The sequence below is a fragment of the Pelophylax lessonae genome, assembly GCF_965119305.1.
Source record: "Pelophylax lessonae genome assembly, chromosome: 9".
In the NCBI taxonomy this organism is placed as follows: Eukaryota; Metazoa; Chordata; class Amphibia; order Anura; family Ranidae; genus Pelophylax; species Pelophylax lessonae.
Window position 1 is genome coordinate 180,562,612 of NC_138776.1, and position 23,729 is coordinate 180,586,340.

Sequence of the window (23,729 nt, forward strand, 5' to 3'; positions counted from 1 at the left end):
CCATAAAGAGGGCAGAATTAATGTCACCCATTAAAAAATCCACCCACATTTGACAAATGTCAGTGCTTACAGAAACCCAAGGTACAAAAGGCCATTTTCAAGATTAAAGCGGATTACACACAAAACAATGTAAGTAATGGGAAGTTACAACACTTAAAACTGATAACATGGCTGTCTACACTGAAATAAACTAGACACCTTACTCAGTTAGGTACACACAGTTCACCCCACGCTAACTTTGTCATTCTGCAATAGGCAGCAGTCTTTACATCTAACCAACCAAAAGCTCTTGATATGTATCTTTAAGCACTTATTGGACCCCCAGCTTGTATACATTTTCTGGGAATTTAAACTCCCCTCCAAGCTGTTCATGGACATATTAAATTACTCCTAACCAGTGACCGCCCAATATTTTTATTTTTTTTATTGCGGATACAGATACCAATATTTTGGTCATCGCATATCGTTTTTTTTTTTTTTTATTTATTTTTTTTTTTACAGGTACTCTTGTGGAGGGATCTGGGGGCCTAAAAGACCCCAAACCCCTCCTCTGCACTTAAAAGCATTCAAAACTCCAAGTTTGGCTGTTTTGAATGCCGTCATTTTTTGAATCTGGCGCCAGTACCCGGAAATTATGTCATGACATCACTTCCAGGTTTTTTCATGGAGACCTGATCAGAGCCGAATGCAGCTTTGATCAGGTCTTCTCTTCGGCCGCCGTGCAGGCTGGTTGCCCGGGTCTCCCGATGGGACGGGAGACCAGGTCAAGCCGCAAAAGGCAAGGGGGGGGGGAAAGACAAGTTCCCTCCAGCTCCTTGTAATAACAGCCAAGCAGTTTCTCAGCCACATCAGTTGTCATTACAAGACAGGCGACCGTCGGCTATGGACGCCGGTACTGGGGTGATGCCTCTAGCTGCAGGCATCCCTCTGGTACAAGCACTTTCCCAAAATATCGATAACCTCAGGGGCCGATTTTGATATATCGGGGAAAGTGCATATCGGCCCCCGATATATTGGCTTTGCCGATGATCAGTCAATCCCTACTCCTAACTACGCTGGACCTTTCTGGCAAAAAAAAAAAAAGTGCAAAAAATGCTAATTTATGTTGTGTAACTACACACTTTTATAGGCATATGGCATTTGTAAGTGTATGTATAGAAACTCGTACTATAGACCAGAGCAAGGCCAGGACAAGGCATGGGCAGAAGGGGAGGGCTGCCCTGGGCGCAGCGTGTATTGTAGGGATGGGGGTGCCATAAGGTTCTTCTACTATAAGGCTGACAGGAGTAGTGACAGTGGCATCACTACTTATGTTAGCTAAATGCTGAAAGCAGAAAGTAGAGGAGGAAAGAGCCAGGAGATACCCAGGAGGAGGGGAGGCTGTGATCTCTCTCTCCTCCTCTTAAGCTTGCACATAATGAAGGGGGGGGGGGTGCAACTTGGCTTCTTTAACCTGGGCACTGGATGATTTTGTCCCAGCACTAGACCAGACTGAGCTGCCCACTGAAATTCATTTACACATTTACATGTGTAAACATTATGCCAGTAAGCTCCTCTCTAAATGCAAGTTTGGGATGCTACATTTTTTATGCCCCTGAATGCTGCTCCAAAATAAGAACCTAAACACCAGAATGTGCATGGAAACATTGGCTGAAATAGAGCTGCATTCAATGAAAAACACCATGTATAGAAAATAAATGCACTTATCCAAAACAACAGCGTTAAAAAAATCATTAATAGCATTAATTAAAAAAGGTGTTTTTCACAAACAAAGTGAAATAATTAAAGCACAAATGAGTCCATGGTTAAATAGATGAAAGAAAGTAAGGAGTCACCGCTTCCACCAACCCGATGTACATTTTGTTCTAATGAAAGTCGTCATTGGGGCAACATGACGCCAGACGCTGTGTGTAACCGATTTGGTTAGATATGGCGCTCTTTGCTTGCACTGAAAAAGCTGCAAAAGGCTGTGTTAAACCTGCAAACATCGATCCATCTGGTAAGAGGCAGAGAGGTAAGGCTGGCCATACACTATACAATTTTCTTGTTCAACTTTCCTTTAGATTTACCAAAACCATGTAATATAGGGTCAAACCTAAACACTTTCAATTTGTATGCAGTCAGGCAGGCCCTTGCACTACGTAGTTTAAGGTAAATCTAAAGGAAATTGAATAAGAAAATTGTATAGTGTATGGCCAGCCTAAGAGGCAGATCTTTTGTGTGCAGTGAAAGTGAAGCACGGTATATTTAAATAGGTTCACAATTTTATACAGGAAGAATCACCTCTGAATGGTTGTTGGGAATCTACACCTTGTGCATGGTACTTTTTGTTCATCTATTTAACCATGGACTCATTTAGGTTTAATTAATTCACTTTGTTTGTGAAAAACACCTTTTTTTTAATTAATGCTATCAGTGATTTTTTTTTTTTTTTTTTTTTTTTAGCACTGTTTTGTTTTATTTTCTATACATGGTATTTTCTATTGTTATGTGCAATATATTTAAGTGCTGCTATCCTCCATATTTATTTGAATTCACATATATGTACACACTTGTTTTGATGATTGACACCTTGTTATTTCATATATTATTTAACCACTTCTGGACCGGAAGATTTGCCCCCTTAATGACCAGGCCATTTTTTGCGATTCGGCATTGCGTTAAATTGTGCGGTGGTGCGACACTGTACCCAAATATAATTTATGTCCTTTTTTTCCCCACAAATAGAGCTTTCTTTTGGTAGTATTTGATCACCTCTGCATTTTTTTATTGTTTGCACTATAAACAAAAAAGAGCAACACTTTTGAAAAAAAAAAACAAAACAATATTTCTTACTTTCTGCTATAAAACATTACCAATTAAAAAAAAAAAAAAAATCAAATGTTTTCATTATTTTAGGCCAATATGTATTCTGCTACATATTTTTGGTAAACAAAATCCCAAAAAAACATATATTGATTGGTTTGCGCAAAAGTTATCGCGTCTACAAACGAGAGGAAAGATTGACATTTTTATTTTTTTACTAGTAATGGCAGCGATCTGCGATTTTTAGCAGGACTGCGACATTGCGGCGGACAGATCGGACATCTGACATTTTTTACACTTTTCAGGGGACCAATGACATTACTACAGTAATCAGTGCTAAAAATATGCACTGTTACTGTAATAATGACATTGTCAGGAAAGGGGTTAACCTAGTGGGTGATCAAAGGGTTAAATGTGAGCCTAGGGGAGTGTTTACTAACTGTGGGGGGAGGGGCTTGCGAAATGATCATAGAGACCTGTGATCCTATATAGAAGGGTCACAGGCACTCTGTGATCATTTCAGAGAGAAGAACGGTCGGCTGTGTTTACAACAGCTAGAAATAAAAACAGGAAAGCGCCTCTAAGTGTAGCAGTTTAATGGTATAAAAAGGCAATCAGCCAAATGTACACTCACATAAAAGAAAGCATAAAAGGCTTTTGTGTGAGGGTGACGATCCAGCAGACGTGGGAAAAAGTGTTCAAGCCTGGGGTACACAGAGATCTTCCTGCGCTGGAGTCCCGTCGGCAAGTGTAGTGTAGACCCAGAAGCAAGTCAGATGGAGAGAAGCTGAACCGCAACGTCGGCTGGCGTGTGACCTCCCCGGAGCTGGAAAGACCACGCGTTTCTGAGCAAGCGCAGGGCTCATACGGAGCATGCGTGTTCCTTTCTCATGTGTCACCTGAGAAAGGAGAACGCATGCTCAGTATGAGCCCTGTGCATGCTCACAAACACGTTGTGCTTTTCCTTCTCCGGTGACGTCACACACCAGCTGGCATCGAGGTTCAGCTGCTCTCCATCTCTCCATCCATCAAAAGCCATTAGGCTGTTTCCTGGAAGAATGTTTTTCATACACTCATAATGGTGTAATTCAGGAAAATACTGTATAATGTCCACTAGACGTGGCTGATAATCATACAAAATAAATATTTACTATGATTGTGAGCTCCATCTAATGGCCATAATGAAGTACTTTCCTGATTCACGCTATTCTGAATGAATGAATAACATTTGACTTGGAAAGAAAATAGCCAAATATTATTTGATTTTGTCCCCATTACAACTGAGTGAATGTACATGCAATTTTACAAGATGAATAGCTGCCTTTTTTTTATTTTTATAAATACATCAAGTATTTTAGACTTGCAATACTGTTCTCCTGGCTAATTCTGCAGAAACATAAGTAATTCACGTAAAAGTCGGCGTCGCAACAGTGCCATTTCTGGCAATTGCCTCCGAGTTGACATGTCAAATCGGACCAATGTGAACGTGGGCAGCAGAGGATTGATTACCATGCACAGCTGCACCAGACTTTGCACTCTCCAATTGTAATCAATCAACTCCAATATGTTTCTGGGCTGGTTCATACCAGATGCAGTCCATTTTTATTTGGCATCAAAAACGCATGCATAGTTTCTGTGCTACGTTTTATTGATTTGTGGGGGGGTAATTTCCATAAACATCTGTGCAGGAACCCGCACGGATGTCTGTGAAATCGCCCCTGAAGTGGGACTGAAATGCCGGCTTGAAATCGTGCGAGTTCAGCTTTGACAAAAAAACCTGGAAGCTGATTGGCTAGTAGAAAAGGGAGTAGAAAATACTCTGGTCAAAGTGTTAGGTGTCATATTAACCCCTTTCCAAATATCTTCGAGTTTCAGACACCTCTACAGGAGATATATTTGCTGCAGCATACATCAGAGCAAAGGTGAAAATGATAGAAAAACTCTGTTGTATGGAAAGTTCTGTGCAGAATAAAACATTTTATCCACCTGTGAGAAGGGGCTACAGATACTGACTGCACAACTGGTTGGCTGGTCGGCAAGTGGTAAAAAATAAACATGTTATCTTACCTGCTCTGTGCAGTTGGTTTTGTACAGGGAAGCCTGGATTCTCCTCTTCTCGGGTCCCTCTTCGGCTCTCCTGGCCCCTCCCTCCTGTTGAGTGCCCCCAAAGCAAGCAGCTTGCTATGGAGGGCACCAGAGCCGAGTCACACCTCCCTGTGTCCATTCAGACACGGAGCTGTGATCCGGCCCTGCCCCCTCTCTCTCCTGATTGGCTGAATGATTTTGATTGACAGCAGCAGTAGCCAATCACGCCACGCTGCTGTCTCAGCCAATGAGGGAAGTCCCAGGCAGCTTAAACACTCCTGCAACATTGCTGGATAAAGATGGGCTCAGGTAAGTATTATGGGGGGCTGAGGGGGCTGCTGCACACAGAAGGCTTTTTTATCTTAATGCAAAGAATGCATTAAAATTAGAAAAAAACCTTCTGCCTTTTCAATCCCTTTAAACTTAACAGTGGGTTTGTCAAATGTAATATGTAAGTAAATGTTACAATTACTCAGCCTTGTAATCTTTTACCAAAAGCGATATGAATAGGTTTTGGATGAAGTGTTCCAATAGGTAAAATTTTGAATGCATATATCAGATATATAATCATCTAATCTCTAATCAAACTTCCCCTAGGAGGTAATGACACATGTATTTTTATTTTGGAGAAACATTAACAGGAGGAACCATAAGCAAGACATTGTTTGGAGCTGAACAGTTGCATTACAATAGTCTAAATTGTTAATTAGCCTGTATTTTAGGATGTTTTATTATATACACCAGTCTTAAAATATTTCAGAAAGTATTTCTAACCTCCACAGTGTTCTTTTTTTTTTTTTGGACAAAGTGAACAAAGGGGATTTTTAAAATTGCATTTTATCCAAGTTGTCATTTGAACATAACACAGGACAATTTACTGATGCTGTAAAGTCTGATGATATAAAGAAATCAATACCTAGGATGAAGCAAAAGTCCTTATAAAGTTACAAAGCGTACTTTGCTTTTTATAAATAACATTTATATAAAGCAGATCAGCTGCTAAGAAAAAGTAAATATCCTACTCAATCAAATGAATGAATAGATTGGATCATTTTGCAAGATGTACTGTAAAGCCCTTCACAGACGGGTCGAACATTGGCCGGTTCAAGAGAAGACCAGCCTTTCTGGCAGAAGTTGGCCGAACAGGCATGTTGGAAAACCAGCATTTGATCTGCAGCAGATCAGCGCTGGCAGCCAATGGCTGCAAGCGTTGAATGGTGTGTTCTTGTAGGGGGCAATCCCCCAGTCAGAGCACAGTAGCTTAGTGGGGAGATCGCTGTACTAACATTGGATAGCTAGTACAGCGAACTCCTCCCAAGCTCTTCCAGGCATAACTAACACTGTTCTGTGGCCTTCCTCTTACCATCCTCGTCCTGGAGCAATATATACCCCTCATCCATACACTTCTTTACTTTTTTCCTGCGTCACCCTGTGTTGTGTGTTCCAATCCATATCAGAGCGTATACCCATGGTGCTTATCCACTACGTTCCTGCTGTATGAAAGAGTCCGAACAGGAGACCAGGATATTGATCCCTCTGAGTGCCTGAGATTGAGAGTTGTCAGGAGACATTACTCTGTCCATTACGCCTGTTTATATTTTGGTGAAGGTGAGCGGCCATTTCTTATTAGTTACCGGGATCCACTGTGAAATTGTACCACACTGATGATCACCTTGAAGCTGATTGTACCTGGGGTCACTCACACCACATCCACAGAATCTTTATTTTTTGTCACATTTGCACTATTGATTAAATAAGACTGTTTTTCAACACAGCACTTTATATGTGATTATCACTGTTCAATCACGCAACAATGATTTAATATTGATTGTCACTAGTGCACTTTATTACTGCTGATTTGCACTTGTTTTTTGCACATGATATTTATCACTATTATATATCACAGATATATTTATTGTCTACAGTATGAATTAAGTTTGAGGTTTATTATTTATATTAGCACACCATCTTTTATTCAACACCGTTATCCACCAATTTGTTTGAAGATACTTTTTGTCACTGTTAACACCCTCATTATTATCTTAATTTATGAAATTAGCGCCGATTCATCTTTACTTTCATCCCCGTTCAGTATGTGGTGACACTACTAGGATTGGCAGCTTTTTTCTTTTTCATTTTTTATTGCTCTATCTCTTTCAATACTTCAGTGGCAGCGCATTAGGCTTTCTTTTTTAATGTGTAAACTACATTATCTTCCATATGGTTGTAATTCTGTTGAGCCAACTTCTGAGATTTGCTCTTCTTGGACAAAGAACGTAGTCAGGACCACAATTGTGTGCAGTGCAGTGAAAGCAAGGCAGCTTGTTTAACCGCTTGCCGCCCGCCCGCCGTCATATGACGGCGGAGCGGAGCGACCATTATCCTGGGCCGCCGTCATATGATGGCGGCACTTTAAGCAGGGCAGGCGCGCGATCGCGTGCGCGCCGCCCTGCACTGCCGGTGTCGGGGTGTCCCCGGGACACCCCCCGTCACCGGCAGGGGGGAAACAGCCAATGGGCGTGGCTGTTTCCCACGTGATCGGCTGTGTTCCAATGACACAGCCGATCACAATGAAGGCGCCCACCAGATGACCGCGCATGCGCGATCGGGAGCGCGCAGCGCGGTCATGTCGGTGGCACTGTGTTCCGTAGGAACACAGCTGTCTCCGGCGGTAGTAAACAGTCACTGACAGTGACTGTTTACTATGTGATCGGCTGTGAATCCATTCACAGCCGATCACAAAATGTAAACAAAGAGCAGTAACTCAGTGTTACTAGCTCTTCTCCCCTCATACAGTTTCCAATGTGAGGGGAGCAGAGCTAGAAATAGTGAGTTACTGCTCTGTACACATGTCACAAAGTAAAAATCACACTAATAAAGGTCCCCACACAGTCCTCAGCCCCCCCCCCCCAATGTCACCTGTCACCCAACAGTCACCTCATCAGTGCCCAGAAATTGACACCCATAACGTTAACATGTGAGCGCAGCGATCGCAGGCAGAATCACTGCGATTCTGCCCATGATCCGGAAATCATTGCAAATCGCGGGACGCCTGTGCGTTGCCCCTGATTTGCAATAGCACCCCAAACGCTGTGCGATGTTGCCGCCATTTCCGCCTGCCGAATCGCGGTAACATCGCGCAAACATCGCATGACGCCCAAAAAAGGTACAAGAGTTTCTTTGGAGCGTCATGCGTTGTTTGCGCGATGTTACTGCGATTCGGCAGGCGGAAATCGCAGCAACATCGCACAGCATTTGGGGTGCTATTGCAAATCACGGGCAACGCACAGGCGCCCCGCAATTTGCAATGATTTCTGGATCACGGGCAGAATCGCAGTGATTCTGCCCATGATCACTACGCTCACATGTGAACATAGCCTAAAGTTCACCGGTCACCAGAGACTGCCATCAGTACCGCCGTGCACCATCGCCTGTCACCTGTCACCCATCAGTGACCATCGCCCGTCACCTGTCACCCCATCAATCACCGTCACCTGTCACCCCATCAGTCATCGTCACCTGTCACCCCATCAGTCATCGTCACTTGACACCCCATCAGTGATCGTCACTTGTCACCCCATCAATCATCGTCACATGTCACCCCGTCAGTGATTGTCATCTGTCACCTCATCAATCATCGTCACCTGTCACCCCATCAATCATCGTCACCTGTCACCTCATCAATCATCATCACCTGTCACCTCATCAATCATCGTCACCTGTCACCCCATCAGTCATCGTCACCTGTCACCCCATCAGTCATCGTCACCTGTCACCCCGTCAGTCATCGTCACCTGTCACCCCGTCAGTCATCGTCACCTGTTTGCCATATACATGCAATCACTTACTGACCGCCTAAGGACTATATGCGTCGGCCATTAAAAGCTAAATACTGGGGTTATGGCAGCAGATAGCCCACATAACCCCGGTATTTTTTGAAACGGCGGGCGGTCGGCTTTCAGATAAGGGTGGTCCCAGTGGCGGATTCGCCGCGGAATTACCCTTACGGTGCAGGGGAAGAGGTGCCCCCCCCCCCTCCTGCCGCGTCCCAGACGTTTTCCCAGCTTACCGGACCCGCCGGCAGCGGGGAAAACTATCCGGTCCCGGATCCTCAGAGACAGGAAGTCGAGTGAGGGCAAGATGGCCCTCACTCAACTCTATGGTCTTGGAGGACCGGAGCTACGTCAAAAGACGTTGCCTAGCAACCGGTTTAAAGGGCCGCTTTTTTTTTTTGCTTTTTTTTTTTCCTCTTTCAACAATTTTTTTTTTTTTTTTTTCTTTTTTAGTGTAGTTGTGAGGTATGAGGTCTTTTTGACCCCAGATCTCACAATAAAGAGGACCTGTCATGCCTATTTCTATTACAAGGGATGTTTACATTCCTTGTAATAGGAATAAAAATGATCAAAACATTTTTTTTTTTAAACTGTGTAAAAATAAAAAAATAATAAATAAAATAAATAGGAAAAAAAAAAAATTAAAGCGCCCTGTCCCCGTTAGCTCGCACGCAGAAGCAAACGCATACGCAAGTCCCGCCCACATATGTAAACGGTGTTCAAACCATACATGTGAGGTATCGCCGCGATCGTTAGAGCGAGTGCAATAATTTGAGCCCTAGACCTCCTCTGTAACTCTAAGCTAGTAACCTGCAGACATTTTTAAAATGTTGCCTATGGGGATTTTTAAGTACCAATGTTTGGCGCCATTCTGTGAGCATGCGCAATTTTGAAGCATGACATGTTGGGTATCTAATTACTCGGCGTAACATTATCTTTCACATTATGGAAAGAAATTGGGCTAAATTTACTGTTTTCTTATTTTTTAGTTCAAAAAAAGTGAATTTTTTTCAAAAAAATCGCATTTGGAAGACTGCTGCGCAAATATGGTGTGATAAAAAATATTGCAACGATCTCCATTTTATTCTCTAGGGTCTCTGCTAAAAAAAAATATATAATGTTTGGGGGTTCAAAGTAGTTTTCTAGCAAAAAAAATGATTTTAGCTTGTAAACACCAAGTGTCAAAAATAGGCCCAGTCTTAAAGTGGATAAATGGACAACTTTGTGTAAAGCGCTACTTGGATGTGAGGCCTATGTGTGTGGCCAGGCTGTGAAAAAGTGTTACACATGTGGTATCGCCATACTCAGGAGGAATAGCAGAATGTATTTTGGGGTGCAAGTTTTGCTATGTACATGCGATGTGTTAGAAATATTGCATAAATGGACAGCTTTGTGTAAAAAAAATGTGTTTTCCTTTTCTTTCCACATTTTCCAAAAACTTGTGGAAAAAAATGACATATTCAAAAGACTCATTATGCCTCAAAAATTATACGTTGGGCTGTTTGCTTTCCAAAATGGGGTCATTTTATGGGGGTTTCCATTGTCCTGGTGCTCCAGGGCCTTCAAAAGTGCGATAGGTTGTCAGGAAATGATATGTGTAATTTGTGCTCCTAGAATGCCGGACGCTGCTACTCGGATGTTAGGCCTCTGTATGTGGCCAGGCTGTGAAAAAGTCTCACACATGTGGTATCGCCATACTCAGGAGGAGTAGTAGAATGTGTTTTGGGGTGTAGTTGCAAGTATACATGTGCTGTGTGAGAGAAATAACCTGTTAATACGGCAATTTGTAAAAAAAATAAAAATAAAAAAAAATAAATCTTCATTTTGCAAAGCATTGTGGGAAAAATTACAACTTCAAAAAACTCATCATGCCCCTTATTAAATACCTTGGAATGTCTACTTTCCAAAAAGGGGTCATTTGGGGGGTATTTGTACTTTCCTGACCTTTTAGTGTCTCAAGAAATGAGATAGGCCTTCAGTACATCAGGTGTGAACAAGTGTGATCAATTTTCAATGAATAGCACCATAACTTGTGGACTCTATAACTTTCACAAAGACCAAATAATATACACTTATTTGGGTTTTTTTTTACCAAAGATAAGTAGCAGTATAAATTTTGGCCAAAATTTGTGAAGAAAAATGACTAATTTGCAAAATTTTATGACAGAAACAAAGAAAAATGCGTTTTTTCACGATATTTTCAGTCTTTTTTTATTTATAGCACAAAAAATAAAAAACCCAGTATTGATCAAATACCATCAAAAGAAAGCTCTATTTGTGTGAAAAAAAGGACACAATTTTTGTATGGGTACAGTGTTGCATGACTGAGTAATTCTCAGTCAAAGTGTGAGAGCGCTGAAAGCTGAAAATCGGTCTGGGCAGGAAGGGGGTGAAAGTGCACTGTAGGCAAGTGGTTAAGGACCTGCCTCACCCTATGACTGAAGAAATAGGGAGCAGCAGTACATAATGATCAGTGATGAGCTTGTCATATTTTCTAAAAAAGAAAAAAACCCCAAAACTAAAAATAAATAAATAAATGCTTGTTTGGTTACATAGACTATATTAGCGATCTGGCATACTGCAACTAAAAAGATCTAATTTTACTTACCCAGCCAGCTCCTGTTTAAATAAACCGACACAAACACGGGAGGCACTGTAAAGAAATCCACCACAGAGTTCACCTCCAGCCAGAACCACAGTTTGTCATTGGCAGCAATAAACTGTGAAAAGATCAGAGTCCTACAGTTAAAACCCAAAAAACAAAAAAAACAAAAACAAAACACAAATGAATCAACATCCATAACGACAGTAATTCTGGGTTCTTACCTACATTTTGTATTGTATCATAAATTATCATCTCTTTAGGTTTAACACATTTAGTATAATACAATAAGCATTCCCCAGTAAACCATTTGCTACAATTCTAACCCCAGCGCTTAGATTAAATGTTTCGTTGCTGCTGGCTCTTGCTCTCTTAATGCTGCTTCCCTGAACTTCCAGTCCCTATAGGATGTCACAAGAGAAAGCAGCCACCATGAAACAGTAAGCTTGAGACAGCATTCATGGTACCAGCCTAAACTGGAACACAGACAAGGAATAAAGATAAAATAGGCTGCATACATGGTAAGTGATAAACTCAGCTGCTGCAAAGTACTTTAAGAAACTGAGATTTTTTGCCATCTGTGTAGCATTGGAGACATTGTTGAATTTTCCCTGATTTTCTTTCTTAAAAAGGGGGGGGGGGGAGTTCTAGCTGTGGAGAAAAATAAATAAAAGTCAGCAGCTACAAATACTATAGCTGCTGACTTTTAATATATAGACACTCACCTGTCCAGGGAGCCAATGATGTCAGCACCCCAGCCGATTTTTGGATCGGCTGCCGGGTGCTGCCGCCGCCATTCACTCTAAGGGAAACCGACAATGAAGCCTTTCGGCTTTACAGCCGCTCCCCTACTGCATATTCTCATTAGCTCTGCAGCGGGAGAAGGAGAAAGGGGATGGAACTTCAGAGGGACGGCACCACGGCGTTGTCTCCTGGAAGTGGGGAAGGGTACAGGTATCCGTTCCCCCCTGAAAGGTGCCAAAGGCACCAGGGGGGGAGCAAATGAGCGGAAGTTCCAATTTTGGGTGGAACTCTGCTTTAATGACAATAGTCAACAGGACAAACAGAGGAGTGAACCCTAACCCTTCCCCGCTCTATCCAAATAAATAAATTTATATATATATATATATATATATATATAAATGTATTTCTGACTTACCGGTAAATTCAGTTTGTGGGAGGACTCAAGATCATTAGTCTATGCAATCAGTTACAAGCAGCCAGCTTCAGGTGATGGGACACTGGCAAAAAACAGATGGCTCCAGGGACATCCGCTTATATAACCCCTCTTACCCTTAGCTAGCCTCTGTTTTGTAGCAAGTGATACATATACAATAGGGATATTGTAGGAACAGTGTCCTGTACGTTACTCCAAGAAACTGATTTACTGGCAAGTCAAAAAATCCTATTTTCCTAGTCATCCTAGGATCATTAGCCTTCACCATGGGGAATCTAAAGACAGTCAAACTGAGGGTTGGCCAACATTGAAAACAATGCCAACAGGCACAGTGACCAAAAATTGGTGAAGAAAGGTTTAACAGCTAGTTGCATCTTATACCTGAAATATGCCTGAACATCCACTTAGTAGAACTTAATAAATGTGTGAACAAAAGCTTAAGTGACAGCTTGCAAAATTTGAGAAACAGACACATCATGCTGTAAAGCCCATGAAGCACAGATCTAGTACAATGTGCCTTCACAGGAAAGGAGAACCCTGTCCTTTAAACCACATGCTTGATTGAGAACTTGTCCACCTAGCAAAAGTGGAACAAGAAGCAGGGAGACCCCTATGGGAACCCTCGGGAAGTACACAGAGGGAGGATTTCACTGTGTGTACCACATCAAAACTTTGGACGAAAATAACTTGGGATATTTAAAGCAAGACATAGGGAAAGGAGGACATTATCCTGGGTAGGTGGAAGAAACTACCACCTTGGGGAGGAAGGAGGCTTTAGGTCTCAAACAAATTTGTCCTTGTGCAACACTAAAAAGGGCTCTTTACAGGAAAAGATCACCAATTCCCCCTCTGTGCAAAGGATATGGCAACAAGAAAAGCCACCTTATGTGTTGGTTCAGACAAGAATGATATGTTCAAAAGGCAGATTCTGAAGAGCTGAGAGAGCCTAAATAAAGCCCCCAGGAGACAAGACAGTTACAGGGGGAAATGTGTGTGTTAAACCCTGAACAAAGTCCTTAACTGAAGAGTGAGAGGCCAAGAGTGTCTGGAAAAATACAGTCAAGGTAATTATTTGTCCATTGATGGTACTTAAAGCCAAAAACTGACCAGACTGGAGGAAACACAGAATATGTCTCACAGAATACTTTCTAAAAATGAATGCTCCTCGATTTGCATGACTCAACAGCAAAATAGGTCTTCCAATTGGGATGGTAGTTGAGAAGTCGATTTTTTAGCCTTCAAGATGGTAGAGATAACTGAGTCTGACAGGCCCCTGTTACTCAGGACTGTCACTTCAACAGCCATGCAAATAAATCCGGCAACCAAGAAGGATGGAACACTGACCCTAGGGACAGAGAATCTGGTTGATTTGGCAGTATTTCCACGTACAAGGTAAATGTCCTCCTGGACCAATTTAACATGATAATAATCACTAGAATGCCCTCCATCCTAGGGGGAAGGAGAGGAGGCAGAAATTGGAAAGGCGGAAAGGAGTAGATTAGGTTGAACTGATCCCATTAGGTCATCAATGCGTCTACTGCGAAAGAACAAGGGTCCCTGGACCTAGGAACAAACTTGTCTAGCGGGCTTGATACACCTGGAGAGCCAAATCCCCCTGGATTTAAAAGTTGCTGATTGAGAACATTTTTCATGCCTAGGATGTGGATGGCAGACAGGGCCAGAACAGAGAGTCAATAGCATAATTGAAGCAGGACTTCAGGCAAACAGCTAAATATACAGCAAAAATACATCAGCCAAAGCTGCAATTCACACCTCCCACACTGCATAGCCAGGCAGATCACACACACACACACTCACACACACACTTTTTCCTGGTTCAATACATCAGCTTATTTTGTCACCTCTCAATCCCCTACCTGCTTAATGGAGATGTATCGGCATCACTAACTCAAGGTGGTGTTATGGAAAACAGTAACACAGAACAAGGAGTGACAAAACTAAACAAGGAAGTCAAAGAGTGTATGAAGTGATGCCAAATAATAAAAAAATAATTCTACAACTGTTAATAAAATACATAACACCAATATACTTTGTTTATGAATACTTAAAACATATTTTTTTCATAAAGGTAAAAATATTCTATAAATAATAAATAGCCCTGCATGATTTTAGTTATTACAGCAGCTGCAACCTCATAGTGAACCTTTTTGCACTTGTGATACCATCACATATCTAAAAAGAAAATGGCACTAAATAAAAGAAAACAACTGAATTACAGCGGGTATAGAAAATAATCACCCCCCCCCCCTCTTTAAAATAAAGAGCAGAGCATGAAGACAGACACGGTTTTTGTTTTATTCAGCTGTATTTACTCACTGCAACTTATATATTGTAACATCCAAGTGAAAGATAAAACACCAACATGTCAGAAAAAAAATAGAAAAAATAAAAAACAGAATCATTGAGTTGAAAAAAGGATAACCCCCTTGTGTTAGTATTTTGGTAAACCACCTTTTGCTTTAATTACAGCCTTTAGTCTGTTGGGATATGTCTCAACTAACTTTGCACATCTAGACTTTGCATAATTTCCCCAATCTTATTTGTAGAACAGCTTAAATTCAGTTACATGTGATGGTGACCATTTGTGGACTGCAATCTTCAAGTCATTACACAGATTTTCAACGTGTTTTAATTCTGGGCTCTTCCTAGGCCATGCAAGGACATTCACCTTTTTCTCCTTTAACCACTGTGTGGTCTTTTTTGGTATGTGCTTTGGGTCATTGTCATGTTGGAAGGTAAACCTTCTTCACATTGACAACTTTCTGGCAGAGGGCAGCAGAGTTTGATGGTATTTTGCCCCATACATTTTTCCTCCTATCCTGACAAGTGCTCCAGTCCCTGCTGCAGAAAACCACCCCCATACTTTATTGTAGGAATGGTGTTATTTGGATAGTGAACTATATTGGATTTCCGCCAGACATATTGTTCAGTGTTGAGGCCAAATAATTCAATGTTACTCTCATCTGACCACCTTTTTCCATGTGGCCTTAGAATCTTCAAGGTGCATTTTGGCAAAGCTCAGTCCTGACTGCATGTGGTCTTTCTTCAAGAGTGGCTTTTTTCTTGCAACCCTCCCATATAAACCTCATTTGTGTTCAGTTTGGAGCAACTTCCTGATCCAGTTAGGATCTGTGTTGTAACAAATACCTTCCACTTCTTAATAATAGACTTCACTGTGCTTCTAGGCATTGATAAAGCCTTTCACATTTTTTTGTATCCATCAACTGACTTGTGCCTGTCCACAACTTTATCATGGAGATCTTTTGATAGTGCCTTGCCACCCATAGTTAATGGTTTGCCTCGGTAGCACTACCAGGGACTGAAATGCTCCAGGAAAGCTCTTTTCATGCTGAGATAATCAAAGTGACCACAAATGGTCACAGTTGAAAGTCAAATGGCTTTGTGTGCCATTGAAAAGGTGATTAGCTATACCTAATTGAGCTCACAAGTCGTTTTAGGAGGGGATCCTTTTTTCAACTCAGTAATTCTGTTTTTGAATTTTTTTCTGACATTTTGGTGTTCCATCTTTCACTTGGATGTTATAAGTTGCACTGAGTAAATACAGCTGGATAAAAAAAAAAAAAAACTGTCATCATTTCAGCCTGCAAAGCAAAAAATGTAATTATTTTTAAAGGGGAGTGATTCATTTCTACACCCACTGTATATAATAAACCAAATTATAACTATACTGAAAATGGCACTATTCCTTGTGCCTATGAAAGTCACAATAATGCATAAACTAATACAGTCCCTGTTTAAGTGTTGTGCGTCACAAAACAACATTACTTTACTTCAGTCCTTCTCCACGTAACACCACTGATGTGACACACAGCCCATAAAGGGCTATTTATCATTTATAGTATTTTTTCCCTAATGTACATTTTTTCCCAAGTAGCATATGAGTACATTTGTAGCATTATTCTAGTGCTTCCTTCGGGAACTGTTTTACTCTGCTACCTTGGACATAATTTAATGCAAAATAGACACGTTAACTTGGAAGAATGTTTTCAGCAACAAAATGTAGAGTATAACTGCTTCTGCATCACTTAGATGTACGGCAGCAGAGCAGCTCTTCTGTGCCAGATCACATACCTAGTACGTGATCTGGCACTTCCAGGTAGGGGGCATGTGAGTGCGCTGGCAACCTGGCTGCGCTGTGATTAGACATAGCACAAGCCAATCAGCAAGTGCCGGCCAATGGACGTCTGCCGGCACCGGCTGATCGGCGAGAAGAGAGACTGGACAGAGCTCTGCCTATGTAAACAAGGCAGAGCTCTGTCCTGTCAGTGAGGAAGTGGTGGATTTTGGTTCCCTGCTAAATCAAAATCCATCACTTCACTTGATAAAAGCACGACGCAGTGTATAAAAACACTGACTGGGCACACATTTAACCCTTTGATCACCCTAGCTGTTTAACCCCTTCCCAACCAATGTCATTACTACAGTGACAATGCATATTTTTAGCACTGATCACTGTATTAGTGTCACTGGTTCCTGCAAAGTGTCAAAAGTGTCAGTATGTCTGCCGGAATATAGCAGTCACGCTATGAGTCGATGATCGCCGCCAATACTAGTATAAAATAAAATAAAAAATTCCAACATATATATCATAGTTTGCAGACGCAAAACTTTTGCACAAACCAATTAATATACGCTTATTTGGATTTTTTTTTTATCAAAAATATGTAGCAAAAATATGTACCTAAATTTATGAACAAATTAGATTTTGTTAATTTTTTTTTATGGATATTTTTAAAGCAGAAAGTAAAAAATATTTATATTGTTTTTTTTTTGTTTATAGCACAAAACATAAAAATGCAGTGGTGATCAAATACCACCAAAATGAAGTGCTATTTGTGGGGGGAAAAAAAGTGACAATTTTTTTTTGATTTGGACATTTTTTACATAAATGTGAAAAAAAAATATATAATCATCAACAGGAGTAAAACCAAATTGGCCTTAATCCCACAAGAAATTAGGGACAATTTAAAGGAGAAGTACAACCAAAGCTTGTTTGGCTGTACTTCTCCTGTGGATCAAAGGAGTGCAGTTAATTTTGCATGCCTGTGACCCACTTTCAGCAGACAATGGGCTGAAGTCCACTGTTGTCACAGAGTCGGTCAAGGCTCAGGCAAGATCAAGACAATGGAATCGGGATCCACCCACATGCCTGAACCGACACCCATCTCAGTCTCTCAGCGAACCGCTGAGAGCCTAAGCCAGCCGTTCCCGCCCTTTCAACAGCACAGCGATCCAGTGAGCTGGGGGGGGCACAGCAGAGAGCTGCTGGCTGACAGTCACCAGTCTCTGCACAGGGGGCAGTGAGAACCGAGTGATCTGCGATGTTAGATTGCTCGGTTCTCAGTCTTATTGGTGCCGGAGGACAGATGCAGCATCAGATTGATGCTGCTTCACCCAGGTAAATATGATGGGGGGAAAAATGTCAGTGGAGAGAATGCAGAGAATAATACAAGAGTGAGTAAAAATAATGCACATTCACGAAGATCGTTGGGAAATAGTAATCCATACCCCCAAAAACAATAAATTTGGAAATGATGGGAGGAACCCTTTGATACACCCAAATTTAGGGTACGCACACAGAACCAATATTAACCATTGAGAAATATATCCCCAGGAGTATACAGGTGGTCCAGCTATAAAAGAGTTTATTTTACCACATCTCATCAGAGGCAGGAATAAAAGGGAAAAACAGAGATAGGGTTTCCTTTAATTATACCCAACACCATCTAGGGAAGTGTGGGGGGGGGGGGGGTTTGAGGGAACCTTTCAAAATTCTACATTATTCCCCATGATGCCAAGGAAAGGGAAAATATAGACAGAAGGGATGCAGAGGCAAAAAGAAGATATATATATATATATATACAGTGTATATATATATATATATATATACAGTGTATATATATATATATATATATATATATATATATATATATATTAACCTGACATTTAAATTAACAAGGAGGAATTAAAAGTTTTAGAGCAAGGGTTAAAAACATCACATTAGTGTAGTGGTGTTATGCAGAGAAAGACTGTAATGAAATATTGAAGCACAACACTTGTAATCACAGACTGTATTCATTTATGCAGCATTGTGTTTTTCAGTAATGCCATTTTCAATATTGAGCACTATTATAATTGGGTTTATTCTACATAATTTAAGTATTTTATTTATCTATCACAGCTTTCTTTATATATATATATATATATATATATATATATATATATATATATATATATATATATATATATATATATATATATATATACACACACACACACACAATGATAATCTATGCTTGAATGCTATATTTTCCTTGTGTTCCTATATCTTTAATATTCAGGCTCAACTCCAGCCATTTTTTGTTTTACGTTTGGATAGGGTAGGGAAAATATAATAGGTTTCAGTTGATCATGTTCCTATTGCTTTGACACCTCTACAACAAATTGTGGGTGAGGATGTCACTGGGACTGGAAAAAATCTAGCAATAAAACTATTGTCAGAAGATCAAGCCCTTCCTCAAGGAAAAAAAATGTTTCTGTTTGTGCTTTCATGGAGAACTTTCTAATTACCTGACTGAGGGATATCTTCCCAAAAGAAAAACACAGAAGGCAATGAAAACCAATGTGCAAGTGTCCTTTGTAAACTTTAGTGATCCTTAATTTGATGTTACAACACATAAAAGGGGTGGCACCCCAATGTTGTCATCAAAGCTTGAGAGCCTATTGATATACAAAAGAAATTGTATCCTTCCACCCTAGGTCTGCCTCTTCGCCCATCATGGATAAATCATAGCTCAATTAAGGCTGAATGGATAAAACCTGTTAGGGTAGGCCTAGCATGGAAGGATGTCGTGTGTGCGGTCTATCAATAAAGCTGTCAAGTTTAAATTACATCATTGGAGTGTGGCTCTATACAGACACAGAATACTTTATTAATCCCAAATTGAGAGAAATTGGGAAATTAATGAGAATTAAAAGAACAAAAAAAAAAAAAAATGTCATACTTTCCTGTTCTGCGCAATGCTTTTGCACAGAGCAGCCGCAATCCTCTTCTTGGTAGGTCCCCTGCCAGTGCTCCTGGCTCCTCCCCCTTGACCAGTGTCCCCAATAGCAAGCCAATCCTAAAAGGGACGAACTTGTGCTCTCACTCAAGCCCTGCTCTAGGAGTCCATCAGACACAGAGCCCCGCCACCCACTCTCCCCCACTGCCGTTTCAACCAATGAATGAGAAAAGGGAGTCCCAGGACAGCCAAGGCTCCCGTGCACGTCGCTTGATCGACTTTAATATATATACATGTATATATATATATATATATATATATATATATATATATATATATATATGTATATGTAAAGCGCTGTGTAAACTGACAGGGCTATACAAGTACCTGAAATAAAAACAATATTTACCCGTAGACCGAAGTAAAGGAGGAAGAAGATGTTGAAGGCCATGTCTATCTGGAGTGTAAAGTCTTTGTAGAAGTTTTGGCATGTTTCAATAGGGCTAAAAAAAAAAACAAAAATAAAATAAAACACATTAGTATATCTAAAGTCAAAATTTAAAATCATATATTCATATTGAATTTCTTCTAGCCTACTTCAATTATCTAATGAAATTTGATAAGTTACTGTTTGAAGAATAACACTATTTAGTTCCTTGAATACAGTGACGAATATTCACTGTGCCCTGTGAATATGGACTGCTTGTATTGTACATTTCACAGAGCCCGTACAGGAAACACACCGCGCCATCACTGCTTGCAGGCAGCAAGGTACCGTTGCATATGTAGTGCTTAGAAATCAAAATTAAACTAAAGGAATGAGCAGAGGAGACCCCAGAAAGCATGCAGGGAATCCAGGAAGTTGTGGAAAGACAGGCAGGACTCACAACATGAAAGGGAATTTTTCAAGTAGGCTTATTTTAGATTGTCAACTATAACGGTTGTTTGTATTGATATTGCAATGATACTATTAAAGTGTATACTGAGACTTTAGAATTCTTCTTAACATAGTAGCAGAATTGACATGCTATTGCTTTTTTTATCATTTTTCTCCTCTCAGCTTCCTCCTCATACTGCCCACGGGCCGTGCTTCCTAACTCTAGGTACATGGATGTTCCCTGTGACTACCTGAAGCTATGGAGCCCTGCCACAGTCTTCACTACATGCACACTTCTCTAACCTTACCTGCAGCCATTCTTGAGTAGGGCACAGAGCCAAAACCACGCTGACTTGGGAGCCACTATCAATCACTGATGTGTTGGAGTAGGAGAGGCATGCAAAGTGCTGGGAGGACTACATGTAAGATTGTATTTCTATACGGGAGTGTGTATGCAGTGGGACTGAAGCATGATTCCATAGGTACCGCAGGCAAAGGGGGGACCCATATACCTGCAGTTGGGGAGTCCAGTGTGGGGACAGTATGAGGAGAATGTTCATAGAAGAAAAATTATAAGAACAGAAACAAGATAATTTAGAAAAAAAAATGACTTTAAGATATCAGAATGTAACAGTAAATATTACAGTTTTAAGAGATCATTGTTACATGAAATCATTGATACAAGAAACATTGTTACAAAAATGTGCACACAATATTCACTGTTCACAGAGCTTGTATAAATAATTAATCTATTTTCATATTTGTGATATAAGCAAGAAACAGGAAAAATTAGCTAACATACGCATAAATGCTACATTTTACTACATAAATGATACATTAATAAAGGGGGGAGGGGTATCGCGCTTCAGGGGGGTGGTATAGGTTAATATTAGATATTAAATAAATAAACTAACTAAAAACACTGTTAAATCAATATTCAATATGTGATGGTGTTTAAATCAAGTAAAGTCATCTAGTGTTCAGTGTATCCATAAAATATTCAATAGAACACAGTAAATATATAAAACACACTGCTTGTGCATAAACCTATAAAGATCCCCTGAAGAAGTCACGTGTGCGGACGTGACTTGACGCGTAGGGCCGGCACCGGAAGTGACGTTCTGTATGCGGAAGTAAGGTCCGCGATTCCCTGTATTCAATTGAATGCGCAGATACCACGTTTGCTTGTAATTGTTTCGATTTACTTTAATAAAAATACATTTTTATGGCAATACTGCACTATGTGAGCACTTTCCTTTGAGATTTGTGGGATCCCTGGAGGACGTATACCCCGATCTAGTCAGTTAAGGCTGAACACCATCTCCTGAGCATAGAACAAGGAAAGAGAGGAGAGGATTATCATATGTTTATAACAAAAAGGCGCAACACTTTATAAGCTAAGGTGAGCGGTTAGTACACCCTGAGGGGTGATAGGCGCAGAGAATCACCCCGTTTGTCCACACGGTGTAAAGTGGAGGTTCAACACTTGGAATAAGAAGATTTGTTTATTTTATTTATATATTTTTTTAATTTGGGACAAATTAAGCACTTTAAAAGAACTGAAAGCACTGGATGCTGAGAGAATATCACCCACCTATGTACAGATGGAGCACTGAGCACTTTATTGTCACATGAACTAAGAATATTTGGTGTACCATGGAGAATAGTGACTAATCATGTTGATTGAAGCCTACATGATGGGACTTTCTGCTTAGTTGACAGATACTTGTCATGCAAGCAAAAAAGAAGTGCTATTACAATAGTTGCTCCTGGGGTTGGTCTTTTTGTTCTCCCACAGTCATTGGGTCATTCCTCACCCTTTGTGAGTAGCTGTTATTTATTTAAATTTACACATATTTGGAGTATTTATTTATTTTATTTCCTTTTTCTATGATGAGTATTTTGTATTCTTATATTAGTCTATATTTACAGATTTAGATTTTAAATAGCTCGAGTGGATCATGAGCAACGGAACGCATAGAGCCTTTGAATAGAAGATATACCTTTTTGGAGACAAACCTCATGTTTATGATATATAATATTTATAATATATGTATTTATTACTTTGAAATGTATTTTTATGAATTTATTTACTATATGTATTGTTCTCCATCTGTATATGTCCATATTTATCATCTCTATCTGTATTTTGATTATTGTGTCAAACATGTTTTATTTAATAAATGTATATTTTTTATAAATCTTTATTTTATATATATATATATATTTTATATATATTATATCTTTTAGTCTACCTCAGTGTCCTGTGTGGTCCTGTCCAGCTTGTAATTTTCTAACTCCTCCTGTGGAATTTTTCTTTAAAAGAGATGTATATGTTTATTTTTAAACTTACCTAGGTGGATCTGCTCTGCCCCCCCCCCCCCCCTTACACACACGCTCACTGGAGTGCTGGGCTGTGGCAAGGGCGGGAGAAGCTGGCCCAGGATCTCAACGGCCCACTGAGAGGCAGAGCCAGATGCTGACCCGGGCTCCTGAGTGGATCCCATCCATATGGTGGCAAACTTTCCCCAGCTTAAACTGGCTGTGTGATGTCAGTCGACAGTTCCAGCCTGCTGTCAGCTGAAAATGGGTCACAGGAGTGTAGAACAAACTAACTTTGACTGTACTTCTCCTTTAAGTAAAATAAATTGAAAAGCCAAAAGAAGAAATAGACCACCTTGGTGTTACCAACCTGGGTAATAAAGCTGTGCACAAAAACAATAACAATTTTTTAAGTCCTGTATCTCACCAGCTGTTCGCTGCTGCTAAATTATCTTTTTCTTATCCACCTAAGAAGTCAGTTTTTCTACACAAAAATGAAAGTTTTTCCCCCAAATTTTCCTAGGCAAATAATGTGATCATCTTCCGAAAATTTTAATTTTAGACGTCAAAACGGAAGGCCCCTTGATAACATCTCATTAAACAAAACATTTTGGGACAGTGCTGACGTCATGCCGCTGCACAATCCCGGGTCGGCAGCTCCTTCTCATGTGAGTCTACTTGCTTTAATACTTTGCTTTTAGAGTATTTTGATTTTATCTGGTTATAAACTTACTACACTACTGAAGACTATTTTTGACTGGTGGGGAGCTTAATTTATCCTAGTCTGAACACAACAAAAACATCATACTGTGAAGTGTAATACACACCCCTCTGTTTCCTTCCTTACCAGAAAAAAATAACCCCCAGCTGATGGGCATAAAAGTCTAATATGCTTGATTCTGGTGAGAGGGTGCTTGAATAATGTTCTCTATCCTCCCAAATGGCCCAAGCGCTGGTAACCTGTTATGTGCAGCTGCCACTCTTG

General features: G+C 40.4%; 1 protein-coding gene across 17 annotated transcripts in view; it reads right to left on the reverse strand.

Annotated features, from left to right (window-relative positions):
• KCNMA1 (potassium calcium-activated channel subfamily M alpha 1) overlaps nt 1-23,729 on the reverse strand; it is a gene marked incomplete at its 3' end in the record, with an annotated part of 993,244 nt that overhangs the window by 533,017 nt on the left and 436,498 nt on the right. For all 17 annotated transcript variants that reach the window (XM_082268091.1, XM_082268088.1, XM_082268089.1 and 14 more), the window contains exons 4-5: nt 19,955-20,048; nt 11,332-11,443 (exon numbers count right to left, since the gene is read on the reverse strand). In XM_082268091.1, coding sequence (XP_082124217.1) covers nt 11,332-11,443; nt 19,955-20,048 — 206 coding nt within the window. The remainder of the gene's footprint in view (nt 1-11,331; nt 11,444-19,954; nt 20,049-23,729) is intronic.